This window comes from Dendropsophus ebraccatus, chromosome 15, assembly GCF_027789765.1.
Source record: "Dendropsophus ebraccatus isolate aDenEbr1 chromosome 15, aDenEbr1.pat, whole genome shotgun sequence".
In the NCBI taxonomy this organism is placed as follows: Eukaryota; Metazoa; Chordata; class Amphibia; order Anura; family Hylidae; genus Dendropsophus; species Dendropsophus ebraccatus.
Genome location: NC_091468.1, coordinates 22126905 through 22144538, shown reverse-complemented (window position 1 = coordinate 22144538; position 17634 = coordinate 22126905). Strand labels below are relative to the sequence as shown.

Sequence of the window (17634 nt, the reverse complement as noted above, 5' to 3'; positions counted from 1 at the left end):
GTCTTTTTTCCTGGTAGATGGCAGTGGAGCCCCCTATGGGATTGAAAGGGAAATTGCTGCAGACATTTGACAGCAGCGGCAGCGGGCTGATCACAGAGAAGATCTTTGAGAAGGAAAACGGCGGACCGACCTGGAAAAGGCTTCTGTTCAGTCTATGCTTGTTCAATGCTGTGATCAATGAGAGAAGGAAGTATGGAGCTCTGGGCTGGAACATCCCTTATGACTTCACCCCATCTGACTTAGAGGTTCGTCAGGTTACAAGTTAGTCTTATATAGTGACATACAGTGTATTTCAGGGGAATCTGCCTAAGGAATATGGGGAGGGGGTCAAGGCAGCTTCCTGAGGAACAGCACCACCTAGAGGACAGATTATCAACTATTTATTTATGAGTACATTTTCTAGGGAACTGCCCCTACTTTCCACTATGTTGTGTGATGTGGCATGCATTGTGTGTGTACAGGTCTCTGTGCAGATGCTGGAGATGCTCACGGACAATCACAGGGAGATCCCGTGGACCGCTCTACGTTATCTAACAGGCGAGGTGGTGTATGGAGGCCGAGTGACCGACTTCTGGGATCGGCGCTGCCTGCTCAGCATCCTGGACAATTTCTACACCCCGGCTCTGCTGCAGGAGGACTACTCCTTCTCTGCTGACCAGGTGAGTGTAGGGTCAGAGGCTTTATAGTTTCTATTATATATTTTTGTATCTATTACTGACTAGTGTGAACTATAGCCTAACGCTTTATATCACAGGAATATGATAATTCCCACCCAACAGCTTTCACAAGGGCTGATTATAAGTGGGTGTTCATAGGAATGGTCGTTCCTGATAATTGGTTCATGTAAAAAGGTCAGTGATCAGCGTGCAGATTGGGAAACAATCAGTTGTCGTCTGACCACATCTTTTTTGCTGCCAATAAAATCATTGTAATCGGCCAAACATCACCCTGTGAAAATAGTCATGTGAGGAGTGAGGAGCTCCTGATGAAGTGAGCGAAACATACGTCGGGCTGTTGTGCCAGTCGGGGGGTAAGATCTCAGTGTTGATCCTGTGGTATGAGTTACTCTTGTATGGCCTTATATACGACTAATTTTTCTTTGTGTATGTTTGGTTGATCACTTGTTTAATCGCACTATTGCTTAATTTGTTTGGGGTCATATACAGTTTCCCCTTATATCACACATATTCTATGGTTGTCATTGCCATACATGACCACTAGATGGTAGTACCCTACCACTCTCTACCACAGTATACTTAATTTATAATTTTGTCACACTACACTGATGTCTTCCTCCCCCTCTGGTTTTGACCTCTGTGTTCTATCCCATATCTCATTTTATCTGTTTTTATGAATTGATTTATTGTAGTAAAGACTTTTTGTATACTTTTGCCTAATTGTGCAACTTCTTCGGTTTTTGGTTTTTCATTCAGACACCAGTTGCAGAACACACTGTAGACCAGAGCAGTTCTGACAAAATGCATACACAGCTCAGATGTATCAGCAAAAAGGAGGACATGTCAATTCTTTTGGCGGAATGCGAAATCAGCCAGCCTATAGAATGGTGTCTATGGAGCGGAAAGGCCCGCGGCCGTGAGCGCGTACAGCCGGCGGAATTCCGCGGAGTTTATCCGCGAGAATTCCATAGTGTGAACCCAACCCAAGTGAAGACCAACCCTTGCACTGGTCCACCTTCTGAGCGGCGATCTTAAGCCTGCTGTCCCAGTTTTGTTTGGGATAATCCCCTTGGGTGAATTCAATGGCAAAAACTTTTGCAGACTCCTGGGGCTCTGGAAGGGTGTCCGGGATATCAAATCCAGGATCTGCTCCGCCCAGCCAGAGACTTGGAACCAGATGCCTCAGAGTAGCGCTCCACGTCTGACATCACCCATTACACTTCCTCTTGTGAGGAGACTAATATGGTGACATCATCGGCGTACGCTACCACCCTCAGATTGGAATCTGGTACGCCAGGTCCATTCTCACCGCTGCCAACGGTCCACAATCAATCCTCCTAAGTAATGGATCAATTTTAAACACGTACAACAGTGGGCTCAAAGGGCAACCCTGACGAGCTGCAGACCCAACCTCAAAAGGGCGGCCAATCCAACCATTCACAAGCGGGAAACTCTCTCTCCCTGCATACAAAGTCTTAAGCCAATCAACAACCCCCCACCACCCCCCACCCGCCGCAGGTTATATCTCCCAGGAGCAGACCAGAGGTACTTGTGGTTAACCTGATCAAATGCTTTTGCCTGATCCAAGGACAGCAGGTACCCCTTCCAGTGACCTGCCCTACCCTGCTCCACAGCCTCCCGGACACCGAGCACAGCACTAAAGGTACTGTGGCCTGGAACAGAGACATGCTGAACCCCCTGAAAGGAGCTGGGGTGCAAACTTCACCAGCCGATTAAACAGCACTTTTCACAGAATCTTTCTGTCCGCATTGAGGAGTGCTGTGGGACGCCAATTCTCAATGCGGGAAGGGTCTTTACCTTTTGACAAGATGATCAAGGCTGACCTCCTCATTGACCTCGGCAGAGTGCCCGAGGAGAGACACTCATTCAAGTCAAGAGGGGTACCAAAGTGTCCTTAAAAAAAACTGATGTTAAGCCATCTGGACCGGGTGACTTCTTGAGGGAAAGACCATCAATAGCCACCCTGACTTTTCTTGGATCATTTGTGTCAAAACATCAAGAGAGGGGTCTACCCCTGGTTCAGGGACGGTTTCAGTAACCTTATCTCGATCCAGATGCTTCCTCCCCAAGAGGTGCAAGTAGAAGGATCTGATGACCTCTAGGATCCCTGATCTGGACCTTTTCAGGGATCCTGTACTATCAATCAGTCCTGAGACAAATCTACTATTCACTGACATCTTGCAGTTTCTGTAAGGGTCGGGCGAGCGGTACTTCCCGTAGTCCCTCTTAAAAACCAAAGATGCGTGTCTATCGTACTGGTACGTCATTAGCAAGGCTTTCACTCTGGAGATATCATCACGACTACCTCCAGTCGAGACAAGACGTTCAAGTTTCTTCCTCAGGCCCTGGTACAGGCGATACCTGTCCAGACTCCTGAGGCTCGAGAGCTGGCGGAAGAATCTCGCAACCCTTTTTTTGAACATCACCCACCACTCTGACTTACTGCTACAAAGGCCCAGCAATGGTACCTGGCTCTGAAGAAAATCCTCAAAGGACTGTCTTATTTCCACTTATGATCGTTCTTGCAGTCGTCTTGTCACCGCTATTGCGCTTGTCGCTACTGCAAACGACCGAATTATGTCTTATTCAATTTGCGAACGAGCAGCGATAAAAATAGGTCCAGGTCTCATTTAGGGATCAACGATTTCTCGTTCGTCGTTTAATCGTTAACTGCCATTTAACCGAACGATTATTGCTTAGTTCAAAACGATTTAACAATTATCCGAACTATAATCGCCCCATGGAATAGGGCCCTTACTAGCTATGCTATTCACGGCGACACTATCATAAGTCAGCTTGTCACTGGAACCTCCCCTATCCTGGGGCCTCTTGACAGCATTCAAGTCCCCTCCAAGGACCACCTGACTTGGCCTCAGGGATGAGATCATAGGTCACCACAGTTGCCAGAGGCTCCTGAGACTCCCCCTTTGGTGCTTATTCAGATGACTCAGTTTGGCTGGCATCTTCTACTTACTTTTCTTCCATGGCCCCTTAAAGGGCCTATTACACGGGTCGTTTAGAGGAGCAAACAAGCGCTCTCAGCGCTCGTTTGCTCCTCGTTCCCCGCTCGCTGCCGCCGTTATTCAACGCGGCTGCAGCGAGCGGGTGAGTGCAGGGGGGGGCTGCTCGGAGGATCGCTGATCGTCCGGGCAGCCTATAGGATACAGCAGCGTCTGCTGCCGATGTTTCTATCCAATGGAGCGGCGGCAGCAGATCGCTGCTATATCAGTCTCTTGTTTTTCAACATGTTGAAAAACAAGCGACTGCAACGATCAGCCGACATGAACGATGTCGGCTGATCGTTGCACTCTATTCCACTGGACGATTATCGTCTGTAGCGGCCGATATCGGCCGAATACAGACAATGAATGTTCCGTGGAATAGGGCCTTTACTCCTTCACCTCTGGAAGCCTTCCCCCCGCAGATTCCTCCTCACAACCTTTTCCCACTGGGGTAACTACTGCGGCGGGGCAGTGCACTGATTGGCTGATCACCGGGAGACACCGGAAGCCCCCAAAGCAAGCCAGGACAGGGACCTGATAATGTGTGTACCCGGGCCGCGGGGGGTTAAGGGGGCTGACTGGGAAGTTATCTGCAGCGGATTTCACGGTGTGAAATCCACTGCGGATATGGTATGTGTGAACCCACCCTAATACAGAATGTAGCTCAGGATCAGTACAGGATAAGTAATGTAATAAGATTACACCAGCTCATAAACTATATATGTAGATTGTACTTGTCTATATACATAACAAATACTATCAGTTATATTCATTGCACGGTCTACTATCAATCAGTGTAAGTTTATAAGGACACAGAATGGCCAGAGATTACAGTCTTGCAAAAGCCATGCAGAAAATTACCGGCCTTCAGAATGCAAAAAAAAAAAATCCTGTAGGTCTCTGAAGGGTTAAACAGTAGGAAACTCCGAGGCTAGGATTCTAATGAGATGTAGTGCGGTTATGTCACATCCTGAGTCTGTGCGTTCAGCTGCAGAGCAGTGATCCTTCCAGTCTGATCCCAGCTGATACCAGTAGGGGATGTAGCTCAGTGGTAGAGCGCATGCTTTGCATGTATGAGGCCCCGGGTTCAATCCCCGGCATCTCCACTCCTTTTCTTTCATTCTTTTTGATGTGTAAATTATATTCAGTAGCTGAAAACAAAGAATTCTCACTGATAATGATGTATCTATTGATTTTAGCTGCAGTGACTTACAGCCGTGTGTTGTGTTTAGGTATATCATCCGTTATCAGAAGACGCCACATTACAGGACTGCAGAGATTACATCACTTCTCTCCCTGACACCGACAACCCCGAAATCTTCGGCATGCACCCCAATGCTGAGCGAGCGTACCTGAGGTCCCAGGCGCAGGACTTCCTGGAGACCATAGTGAGCATGCAGTCCAGAGTGAGCGCAGATCACGCCGCATACAGGTTGGTAGTCACAGCGGAGGCTGACTCCCTTTACAGAGTTATCTCTTACCTTTTATTTAAAGGGGCTTAGAAAAACATGGCTGCTTACTTCCAGAAACAGCGCCACTCTTGTCTTCAGTTTGGCTGTGGGTTTTTGCAGATCAGTTCCATTGAAGTGAATAGAGCAGAATTGTAATACCACACACAACCTGAGGACAGGGTGGCGCTGTTTTTGCAAAAAAGTAGCTGTGAAACATAAATCTGTAGAGTAATTCTGGATAAGCCCTTAAACATGACGGATTACTAATGATGTGCGATGTTCTGCAGAGGTGACTATAGTCAGGATCAGATGGTCCAGGATGTGATCACCAACATCCTCAATAAACTGCCGGCAACTGTGGAAGGGAATACTTCTCCAGAGCGGCCATCTGGAGAGTCACATGGTCAGCGGACACTCGCCAATCTGCTTACTGAACCTGCATGGGAAATACTTGTGAAAACCGCTAAAGGTATCTATGCATGTTATACCTATAGTAATATCCTTCTGCTTTACAGTAGTAAAATAGCAACCAGATGTAGTACAAAAGTGAAAACATAGAGCACAGTGGCTTCACATCCCAACTTATCCTATTATCCCAGAACTGGTATAACCCTCATCATCATCTTATTCTTCCCTGGTTTGCTAACATGATAGATTCCTAGCCTAGATTGCCGTCCTCAGCTTCCCTCCTCCTTACTGAAAGGCTGTGACGTATGTCACTATAAAGGCATAACATGGAGATGGTCTTGTATAAACGAATGAAATGTGAGCAGTCTTATCTATAAAGATATTTGACATGACTTAAATTACCCATTATATTATACTTTAGGATGTGTTATTGCTTATTTATCAAGCCTACATATTCATGTTATGCGGCAATCCTGCCCGGATTTCATCATTGAGTGTCAGGTATGACGCTAGATGTTCCACAGATGAGTATTATAGGGAATATTGTGTCAGATTCTTTATATTTTCTCATTATATGAAAATGCTGACACCTACTGGAATATCAGTGAAATGGCAACTCCAATATATAAAGGAAAACTATCAGCAGGTTTGTGCAAATGAACCTACTAACAGCTCCCTGCAGACATGTACCTCTTCTTTTTTAGCGCCAGTCTTCTTCCCTTACCCAATCCCACCATTTTCACTAACTGGCAGCGTTTCCCAGCCCTCCAGAGCACCATTTGGCTCACCCTCCACCTCCTTCGGTCACATCTACCTAAAAACCGAAGGAGGAGGTGGGTGAGCCGAACGTTGTCCTGTGGGGCCGTGGAACGCCCCCCAGTGCTGCTAACTAGAGATGATCGAACAGTGGAAAATCTTAGGTTCTATCGAACTCGAACCTTGCCGAGCCTTCCGTATTTGATTCCTGATGCCTTCACGGTCCATGGAGAAGGAGAGTGCCCGGGTACCGCCTGGAATTCCGGGATTCAGCCTAGGTAATAGGTAACCCGTGCTGTCTCCTCCTTTCCCACCGACCGGGAAGGCATCAGGAATCAAATGCGGAAGGTTCGAGTTCGATAGAACCTAAGATTTTCCACTGTTCGATCATCTCTAGTTAGCAGCACTGGGGGGCGTTCCATGGACCGGGAAGGCCTATAGGCTGCCTTCATAAACTCATCATAGTGCTTATGCAGATCAGTGTTCCCCAAGCTGTCTGTTGCAAAACTACAATTCCTAACATGCCCTGATAGCCAGGGGTGATCAGGGCACGTTAGGAGTTGGCCATAGGTTGGGGTACACCCCTGTAGATAAAGTGGCAATATATCACATCTGACTTCTATTTCCAGGTTATGACCCCTTGGTTAATTCTGCATTACTGACGGTGCTGCGCCAGGAGATCGATCGCTTCAATCACCTGCTGTCTGTCATCCAAAGCTCCCTCCGGAGCCTGCAGCAGGCCATCAGGGGAGAGGTTATCCTGAATAAAGGCTTAGAGGACGTGTACAGCTCTCTGGCCAACCTGAAGGTGCCCACACTATGGCAGGTGGGTGGCTGATCTGTACATGGCTAGATATAGGGGGCCCAGGATTGTTATGGAGCACCTGAACGATGGCAGTGAGCTGGGTGACAATACAGTAATAGACTAAGGGTGCTGTTTGACACCTGTGGATAAGGGGGGTCCCTGACAGGGCCTATGCGCCCATCTCCCCTGTACTATGTAAGGCAACCTATCTTGTTCTAAATCTGTGCAGTCATGTGTGACCTGTTGTGTTTCAGCAATGCTCCTATGAATCCTGTAAGTTGCTGGGCTCATGGGTCGATGACCTGGTTCAGCGGTTGGAGTTCTTTGCATCATGGTCCGGACGTGTGATCTTGTGTGCACAGGAGAGGTAAGAGATGATTATAGTGGGGCACAGAGTTATGAATATCCAAGGAGTGGAGGCCAGTAGGGAAGTGTCCTGGCCAGAGAAGAGGCCATGTATGTTTGGTTACCCTCTCCTAATGAATGGGAGATACCAGAGTCTGATTGGTCATCCCTCCTAAATAATCAGATCTCTACTGAGTGGAAACCCCATATTGATAAGCTGATGGACCACACCATAATGTGAATAGAATCTTTTTCTTCAGTAACAATATTGTATTTCAGGTTTGTCGCCCAGCTTGGCCTCCGGAAGATGACGTATACATTCTCCAGACCTAATTCCTCCCAAACAGCGGATAACCTAGAGGCAACGACAAGCGAGCTCAGAGAAGAGCCCAGCAGCTTCTGGCTTCCAGCATTCTTCTTTCCACAAGGTGAGAACAAAAACTCCTGCACTTCCCGCTATATGCACAACTGCTGCAGTGCCCCCCACTGTTAGGGCTGTGACAACACATACACTGTGCACGTACCCCTGCAGCCAGTCTCATGGGCACAATATACAGGGAGGTCAGTGTAGTGGAGAAGGTGAGCAGAATTAATTTAATCATGTTGGATTTTTTTTTTAAACTGGACACCCTTAGTTTGTTTTTTTGTTTATACATATTTTTGTGCTTCTTAATTTCATATAATCACAGAACATTTTCCACTGACTCATTTATATTACTAAATGAGTTCTGTGAGAGTTGGATGTTATGAGCTCCTCCGAGTGGTGGCTGTAGGCAGATAGAATTTGGTTGTATAAAGAATAAGGATATGTAATGGTATATAAGAGTGGGGGGATATTCCAATCTCTATAATGATGTATTGTAATCTGAATTCCGTAGAATAGAATTTTGGACTTTATTACATTGTTGGAAGCAAACCAGCAGACTCGCTTTACTTGCTCTTAGAACAGGTTTTAGATGCCATATTGGTCCAGAGTGTTGTGATTGCCTTAAAGGGAATCTGTCAGCAATAATTCATGTTCTGAATTGCTGACGCTGTTAGATGTTGTTAGGACAAGGAGACATGTTACCGTTCATATATCTGTCTGTGTCAGGATGTAGAAAAATGCTTTAATTCTCTGGCATAGAGTCTCCTATGCTCCCTGAAAGCTGGCGGGTCTCCTCTCTCCCTGCTTGATTGACACCCAAGCGGGAGAGGAAGGAGGTGTTACAGCTTGGAATCGCCTCTTTGACTTCTTGAATATGCAAAAGAAGAGCCCGTGCAGCCTCATTTAAGAGTCTCGGAACACAGGACTAGCCAGATATCCCTCCGGGAAGGGCCCAGCCAAGGAGTGGCTCCTGTAGGGAAACCCCAAAACAGCTGTCTGTGGATGGATACCTAGCCTTGGTTTTTTCCTTGTCATTACACTGACTTATAGGGCCACTTAATATGGTGGTTTCCCTATAGAAGCCACCCCTTGTCTCCACAGGCTCTTCTTTTGCATACTTATGTTTCCCAGGGAGCAATGCACCTAGAATTTCACTGCATTGAGCTCTTTAGCCGGCAGCCTTTTCGTTTGGCTGGTCCCCCTGAGATCAGCGATCTATTTCTCTTTGACTTCTTGTTACTGTAGCATATGAAAGGAGCAATATGTCTCCTGGCCCAGAAAGCTATATAGCAGTGTCAGCAGTTTTGAATGTAAATTGCATATAACAAATTCCTTATGTTTTGCGTCAAATAATGAATTTTTTTTTTTTATCCAAGTACTGTATAAAATTCTGAAGTTCCGAGGAAAATAATTTTTTTAAGTGACCTGGGCTGTGTAGCTTCTAACACAATGGTGCCTGTCATCAGTCATGGAATGTTACTTTAGTATAATATGTATATCTTGTCACCTTCTCCCAGGCTTCCTGACAGCCGTGTTACAGAACTATGCACGGATAAGAAGCGTGTCTGTAGACTCCCTCACCTTCAGACACCAAGTGCAGCCTCCTGCCAGTGACCTGCAGGGCCCAGACCGAGGCCTCAGTGCTGCTGACATGGATTGCAATGTAAGTATACTTGTTTGTCTTTGCTAACATGAAAGATCCAATACATTCACTAACTACTCTATATACACAAACTCAACATCAAACTCCTATATATGCCTCTACTAGGAAGCTTCTCCCCCTGAAGGAGGGATTCTGGTATATGGACTGTTCTTAGACAGTGCAAGGTGGAACCCCGATACACAGGTGTTGGAGGAATGTGAGGAACAGGAAAGATTTTCTGCACTGCCTCAAATCCTTTTCATTCCACATGTGGTAGGTGACTACTTTGTATTAAATATTGAAATAATGGTCAGGACAGTATGCCTCAAAATTACCTGCTCTCAGCAGCTCAGGGCAGGTTCACATATACTGTATTAGGAGCACCGGTATGCTTCTTTTAGTAGAAACTGATGCTCCAAAAATGCATTATTTGTCATCAGGCCCTATTCCTCATGTGTGTGTGTTTTTTTTTTTACTAAGCATAATTTGTGGGAGACGCTGCATGGAAGAATACTGCAAGCTACAATCTTGTGTCCTCCTTATTCGGTGATCAGGCATCCTAATTTAAGTGCCCGATAGTTTGAACTGTCCCATTCAAATGAATGGGATCAGTTCAAATGTTTCCCTCCGCCACCATAGCAAACTGAGCTGGACCACTGGATGAATGTGATGGAGGCCTTCATGGCGTGGGGTTAATTCTAGATATATGAACACAGCCCATATACAATGCCGGTCATTACCCCAAACCAGATCACAACTGATCGTAAAATAGGTCTATAGGTCACTCATCCGGCAAGGCTATAGCTGTGATTAAAGAAAATCTAATTGTCTCTCTCACCAGGTGGACCACAGCTCTGGAGAACACAACCCAATCTACTCGTATGACTGCCCTCTATACAGGACACCACAGCGTGCTGGAACTTTATCCTCCACTGGACACTCCTCTAACTTCATCACAGCAGTATCTCTACCAAGTCTAGTGCAACCCAATCACTGGATCCGAAGGGGTGCGGCTCTGCTGTGCCAAATACCCGACTGAGCACCCTGGGAACTACAGTGTAGTCACCTATAGGTGGCACTAGAGGAACAGTTTTCTGTGATATAAGATAAGTGGAATACAGCTTCAAGCAACAACCAACAGGATGTGGATTAGTCCAATTCATAGTGTAACATACGGATAGGTACACTGCTAAACATTTTCTGCTATGGTGGAGGCGCAGATGAGCTCTGTACATACGGCAAGAGACATTTCTTCCAAACATTTTATTAGGAATTTTTGTGAAAACTTTAATGCTTAGCAAATAGAATTCAACAAGTCATATAAAAATACATATATAATGGCAGTCAACATTGCAAAAGGTGATGCAAGTGGAATATATTATGTAAAGGGATTTCAAGCTTTCTGTGATTCTGCTACACACATTTATGGGTTAGTAATAGGCTCAGTGGGTCCTGACACCAGATGCTAAAGCTAAGAGGCTGACCAGCTTTTCTAAGTGTTCATTGAACTCATTGGCTGGTCTAGACTGTACTGGGTCACCTGAGAGGAGCTGCAGGGGCTGCAGACTATTTTAGTGACTGACAATGTAGATACCCCATTAATCATTAGATGAGGCCTTGTTATAATTGCATCCTGTACAGACCAAGGGATGGGGGGACCCGCAGCCCTCCGGCTATTGCAAAACTTAACTTCCTATCATGCCTTGTGGCCAAAGCTTTAGCTGTCCAGGCATGATGGCACTATGCATTGATTTGCTTTGTCAGAAGAGCGGGTTTGTTTGAACCGCCAGTGTCTGTATGATTGGCTGCATATGGCTGGAAACACACACAGCCGTTTTTGTGCTCAAAACCAGAAGTGGATTCAAATCCAATGGATAGAAACTATAAAGGGAGGACTTGTACTTCTCTTTCCTGCTGGATCCAGCTCTGGTTTTGGCACAAAACTGCCATGTGTGTTTCCAGCCTTATGGAAATCATAATAGCAGTATAAACAAAGCCTAACCTGGACTGCAGGCTGATACGCTGCTACAATGCATCAGGACATATGTGTTACTGATGTATCCAAGCTTCGAGTACAATTTCTACATTGGATACAATTATAACAAACTCACATACATGAGATATGACTCTGTAGACTATTGGATCAGCTTTTTTTTTTCTCTAAATTTTCTTTCAACCTCAAAAAGATAAAACATGGTGTGAACACAGAAACATTACATTATTTACAGAAATCATGAAATAAATTGCATTCACATATACAGGTCACATCTATACACAACCAGCACTGCTGTGCGGGAAGAACATGGTGGAACTAAAGGTAACGTCACAATATGACCATTTATGATGAACAGATTAGCCCAATATTGCACAGCAGTTTCCACGCCAAGACTGCTTTCACATAGGCACAGTATAAAGGCATTCCTGCGTCTGTATTGTGGCCACAAGTCCCAGACATGCATTCAGGCTGGGACTTGCAGCAGTAATATGGAAGTATAAATGCGCCTATAAAATGCACAGGTAAATAGATAAAAAATAATAAAACGGTAAAAAAATGTAAAGTCAATAAAGTACAACATTGTATAGATTAGAGGTAGAATACACCACATGTCTGAACATCGCCGTCACATCTTCAGTGCAGCCCACTAACACCACAAGTGGAATCTGCTTTTTTTTTTTTTTGCACATTTTGGACTTCACAGAAATTCCTAAAAGAAAATCCAGCCTTGTTGTCAATAGTCATATTACTTCCAGGTTAGGACAGGGGAGCTGTCTAGCTGTTACAAAACTACAATTCCCATCATGCCTGGACAGCCAATGGCTAGTAAGAATTGTAGTTTTGCAACAGCTGGAAGGCAGCAGGTTTCCCATCCCTGACTTAGGACATGAAATCTGAACTCTGATTGGTTCCTATGGGAACAAGGCCAGTATTTGTATTGCAAAGTCTTGGTAAATGAATGCCAGTGTGCAAAATCAACCTGAGAAATAGAAGTCCACTGCTATAACTAAACTAAGTGCCCCTGATGCCTGTGCACCACTAAAGATGCTACAATCTGCTTTATCCAGGGCTATAGAACTGATGGCTGATCCTTATAAGAGGCCGCCAACAGCGGATTGGTAGGGTTCTTATTCCAGAAGTGTATCACTTATTACCAGACACAGTGCCATACTTTTGGTAGTGGCTGTGCTTGGTATTACAACTCAGCAGCTCAGTCCTTTAAGTGAATGGGACTGCGCTGCAGAACCAGGCATGGCCACTACTCTAAGTACAGTGCTGTGGATGGTAAACAATAAAAAGAGGACATGGGTTTAGCTGCATCCATTAGATATTGTTCACTTTTCCTAAGGACAGACCATCAGTTCTGTAGTCCAGGAAAATCCTTTTCAGGGTATGTTTACACTACGGATTTGGTGTGGAATTACAAGTGGAGTTTGCGCTGCGGACACCGCTTGAAATTCTGCACGTCCCATTGATTTAATCGGATTTCTCAAGCCTATCTGCCCAGACAATTGACAATTGAATCAATAGGACAGGCAGAATTAAGCAGAGTCCGCAGCACAAACTCCATAGCAAATCTGTAGCGTGAACATACCCTAACAAAGCAAACTACAAGAACAACAGGCGCACAATAAAGGGCAGACTACAATGGTGAGTTATATTTGAGATTCCAATTCTTTCTGGAAATTTACACACAACATAAAACAAACATATCAATCAAAACTTTTAAGGTTAATATAATAAGATAAAATCCCTCAGCTCCAAAGAGAGGTAACTGTGCAGAGCACCTCCTGGTGTATAAGTCAAACGGAAGCCATATGATGAGATAAGAGCCTTCAAGTGATTGTCTCACTATAAACGACTTATTCACTATTACAAGAAAGGGGGATAAGTAGGATTATGGGGTCTAGAGTTGCCTGTTGGAACAAAGTGACAGATCTCTGGCAGCAACCATAGACATCTGCAATGTACAGTCTGTGTAAAGACTGTACAATGCGGACCGGACCTCAAAACTCCAGACATGATTTATGAGGATGCTGGGATCCAAAAATGTTTAAATATTTGAGGTACTGTTCTGAAACGCTATGTCAGAACAGTAGCGAAAATATTGAAGCAGTTTTGAAGTTCAGAGGTCCAGTCTGCAGTATACATCTGCACGGACCGTATTTTGTTGACGTGTGAATGGCCCCTAATGGGTAAAATATTCTAGATTTGGACCTTGCTAACAGCCGGGTAAGATTCCACAGGATTGTAGCCCAAAGCTTATATTCCATTCTGTATAGTTACACAATAAACGTCACAGTGGTTTTATACTACGAAAAAAATGTAAATGTAAAAAGTGTCTCACATCTTCTGACAAAGCTAATAAGTCCAACTATATTGCTGTTTGTTATAATAACCAGTAGTTCTCAAACCTGGTTGTTCTGAATTAGAAACACACGTTTGCTTCCTCCAAAAAACAGCGCCACATCTTGCAACAGGTTGTGCATAATATTTCAGCCAAGTTGGTGGAGCTGTACTGCAATATCACACACGACCCAGAGACAAGTGTGGTGCTTTTTCTACCTAAAAGCAGCCATGTTTTTCTTACCCTAAACAACCCCTTATTAAAAGTAAAGCGGAGGAGAAAATAAAAGTGTAGCATTTGGCCAGTGCCGTGAAGCTCTGCATTTCATCAATGTTTTACTCACGTGAATGCTGCCATCTCATCTGTCCTACTGTCCTCTACTTAGCCAGTGGTGATCACTATGATGGCCCTAACAACACTGCCATGAGCCACCTGACAGGCAGCACAAGAAACGCTGCCTCAACACTGCGCCAGTACTACCCATATACATGGTCATAGACAGCGCAGATTCAGTTAGAACAGGAAAAATCATTTGAGAACTTCATGGAACTGGCCCAAAAGAATGTTTCCCCAGAGTTTTACTTTAAACAGCACAATGTAAAACTATAAAGAAAAAAATTAATAAAACTTATGATACATTAAAAGCAAGCCTATAATGTACAACTAATAATTTATGTGCATGCTTGTCCTTTACACCAAGTGCACGGACCGCAGATATTTTCTGCTCCTGAAATTACCCTGATACCCACATCTGTATCAACTTGAAAGCAATTCATTACAGATCAGGCTTGTTGCTGAATTTAAAGTGTGCAATCTGTCTTGATTTTTCCTGCTGTGTGAAAACAGGGTTTTATAACACAAGCCCCCCCCCCCCCCCCCCCCCGACATACACCACTGCATTATACTTAAGTTGAACCTGGGACATTTTTTTTCTTTTAAGTGCCATGTAGGGATATTCCCTAGAATAATCATCTGATTGTGCATTTGTCCAACTACGCAAACATATTACACTCTTGATGCCTCGACTACGAGGCAAATAAATGCAGACTATGGTTTGGATGGCCTCCATCTTTCCCACCAGGCATTTATCACTTTGTGCAGAACACAAGTTATGACACATAAGCAAAGGTGATACAATAGTAAAGCATTATATCCAATCATAGAAAAAATAACTTTAAAAGTCATCATGTACAAAATATCAAAACATTTACAAACTGCTTCAGCAATAAAATAAAAATTATATATAATTTTTAACAAAATAAACCAAAACATTTGCCTTTCTAGTAAACATATGGGATTACACGATACGCCACTAGATGGCAGTACTTGTCCCAGTCGTGACCGTACTTTAGTCTACACTGGTGCTCAACTCTGCTTACTCGATGGAAGAGAAGACCAGTCAGGAAGAATCCATAGAAGTAGGGCAAAAGGTCATCAAAGCCTACAAATTAATAAAATAAACATAGCATATTATCACAATGCCAATCACTTCCCGATTCTAAGAAATCAGACATTATACAACAAATGTGAGGACTGCAAAATTCCCTGCACTAACCACAAAGCTAAGGAAACATTCAGCCTTCTAATCTAAGGGCTTCAAGGGGAAACAAGAACAGGCTTGTCCGCTTAAAGCGATATCGTACTGCCCTTTCCACATAAGGAGTTCTCAGCACCATTCTTAAGCTCATATTCCAGACATTTTATATCTTACCATATAAAGGATTTCTTCGTGGTCTCTCCCCTCAAAAATGCATGTTATTGTTTGTGGACAGTACCGTAGGGGCAGGGCTTAATGATAGTTGTGCCCCATCTCTCAGCCCACGTTGGTGTCGTAGGCCCCGTCCCCTCCCTGACGTCATTGTCGCCTAGGCCCACCCCCTCCACAACATCATTGGAATTAGCCAACCTTGAGACCTAGGCCCACCATCTCTGATCTAGCTGTCAGAGAGGGCGGGCCTATGCCTCTAGTTCGGCCCACTTTGATGACGCTGTGGAGGGGGCGGGCCCAGACAATGATGACCTCACAGAGGGGGCAGGACCTACTGTGCCAATGTGGGCAGAAATATGGGGCACAGTGCCCATTAAGCCCCATCCTTATGACACTGTCCACCAACAATAACGTGCATTTTTGAGGGGAGACACCACCAAGAAATCCTTTATACGGTAAGATACGAAATGTTCAGAATACAAGAATGGTGCTGAGAACTCCTTATGTGGAAAGGGCGGGACGGACAATATCACTATAATACAATACTTCACCATATAGGCAATTGGCTACCTTCAGCAGTCCCATATGCTGTGAATGGAGCATCAGTGCACATACTCGACCACTCAAAGGCACTTGGGACCACCAGTAATATGATCAGTGACGGTTACAGTAGCTGGATCCCTCACCCAAGACTGCTAATGCTTACCACAAGGCAGACACCAGGCCCAGGCCATGATAATATCACCCAAGTAGTTTGGGTGCCGAACAAATCCCCACCAACCAGAGACCAGGAGCTGAGAGCCGCATGACGTTGGGATAGTCTTCAGATCTGCAGACACAGAAAAACCTATAATCACAACTGCACAGAAACAGGAAAGCAAAACAAATACGGAGAGTTATGACAGGATTACTTACATGAAAGTCTGGGGTCGAGTGGATTTTTCCTAAAGGCATTCTTCTGGTTATTTGCACTTCGAAAGATGATGTAACCTAAGACTATGAAACGAAAAAGATATATAATACAAGGCATATAAACTTCGCTTCCTGATAAGATCATGCATAACAAAAAAGCCTTAAAATGTTAAAAACTATGATAAGAAAAAAAAACTTACACAAGTATTTTTCTTTTAGGAAAAACTGGATGGCACAAATATGATGCTTGTAAGGCTGAGTTCACACTACGTTTTTGCAATCCGTTTTTTTGCAACAACAAAAAAAAAAAAAACTGATGAAAAACGGATGCAACTGTGTGCATCCGTTTTTCCATTGACTTCCATTATAAAAAAAAAAAAAAAAACATTAAAACAGATGTTTTTTTTTTCTTTGACGGACGACCACGTTTTTGTGTCAGTCAAAAAAAAATGGATCCGTTTTGATACTTTTTTTTTTTTTTTTATAATGGGAGTCATGGAAAAACATGCACACAGTTGCATCTGTTTTTTTTTTGCAAACAACGGATTAAAAAAACGTAGTGTGAATCCAGCCTAATACTGAAAGCTGAAGTGCTGCATGAGAGCAATAAGCAAACAAGCCAACTTTTTTTTTTTTTTTTTTTTTTTTTTTTAAGATATCAAATAAAGGCAGTCTTATATGTTCACAAAGCTCCTCAACTAGTTAAAGAGGTACTCAGTACATTTTAAACTTCATGTATTGCTGCCCTTGCATACAACATAAAATGGTATTCTTAAGTCATCATGCTCACATGGTGTCCTCCTGTGGTGCCTTCAGGTCCCCTGCTGAACGCTCTAGCTGGACGGGTCGCTTTCCCTTATCAGTGATTGGCTTAGCGGGCTGTCGCTGCCTAGACAAGTCACCGGAAGAGAGCGTTCAGCAGAAGGCACCACAGGAAAACGAGAGAGAGAGTGGTGAGATAAGAATAGCATGTTTAGTAGCATTTTAAAATTATATAGAGAATGGTTTGTAGAAGTTTTAAACTTACTGTTCATTGCCACAATAGCCCCAAGAACGGTCTGAGAAATCTCAACTGGATGCTTAACCAGATACGCTGCTTGCAGGGAATAGGCAAACGGAACCCACACCAGGTTACCAAATGCCAACATGAAGCCAAACCCATCATAGGCGATATCCAGAGAGGTTAACATACTTTCC

General features: G+C 44.2%; 2 protein-coding genes and 1 non-coding gene across 8 annotated transcripts in view; 2 read left to right on the top strand and 1 right to left on the bottom strand.

Annotated features, from left to right (window-relative positions):
• The window catches only part of DNAH14 (dynein axonemal heavy chain 14), a 165537-nt gene extending 151132 nt beyond the window's left edge, over positions 1–14405 (top strand). For all 5 annotated transcript variants that reach the window (XM_069954737.1, XM_069954734.1, XM_069954735.1 and 2 more), the window contains 10 exons: positions 18–245; positions 462–659; positions 4933–5132; positions 5439–5620; positions 6945–7141; positions 7375–7487; positions 7745–7893; positions 9350–9495; positions 9601–9747; positions 10316–14405. In XM_069954737.1, coding sequence (XP_069810838.1) covers positions 18–245; positions 462–659; positions 4933–5132; positions 5439–5620; positions 6945–7141; positions 7375–7487; positions 7745–7893; positions 9350–9495; positions 9601–9747; positions 10316–10513 — 1758 coding nt within the window. In that variant the 3' untranslated portion in view covers positions 10514–14405. The remainder of the gene's footprint in view (positions 1–17; positions 246–461; positions 660–4932; positions 5133–5438; positions 5621–6944; positions 7142–7374; positions 7488–7744; positions 7894–9349; positions 9496–9600; positions 9748–10315) is intronic.
• Positions 4735–4806, top strand: TRNAA-UGC (transfer RNA alanine (anticodon UGC)). Its single transcript has one exon. It is a non-coding gene; the product is annotated as a tRNA-Ala (tRNA).
• A 297-nt stretch (positions 14406–14702) lies between the features above and the next one.
• LBR (lamin B receptor) overlaps positions 14703–17634 on the bottom strand; it is a 28716-nt gene continuing 25784 nt past the window's right edge. For both annotated transcript variants that reach the window (XM_069954732.1, XM_069954731.1), the window contains exons 11-14: positions 17465–17633; positions 16441–16521; positions 16232–16354; positions 14703–15258 (exon numbers count right to left, since the gene is read on the bottom strand). In XM_069954732.1, coding sequence (XP_069810833.1) covers positions 15098–15258; positions 16232–16354; positions 16441–16521; positions 17465–17633 — 534 coding nt within the window. In that variant the 3' untranslated portion in view covers positions 14703–15097. The remainder of the gene's footprint in view (positions 15259–16231; positions 16355–16440; positions 16522–17464; position 17634) is intronic.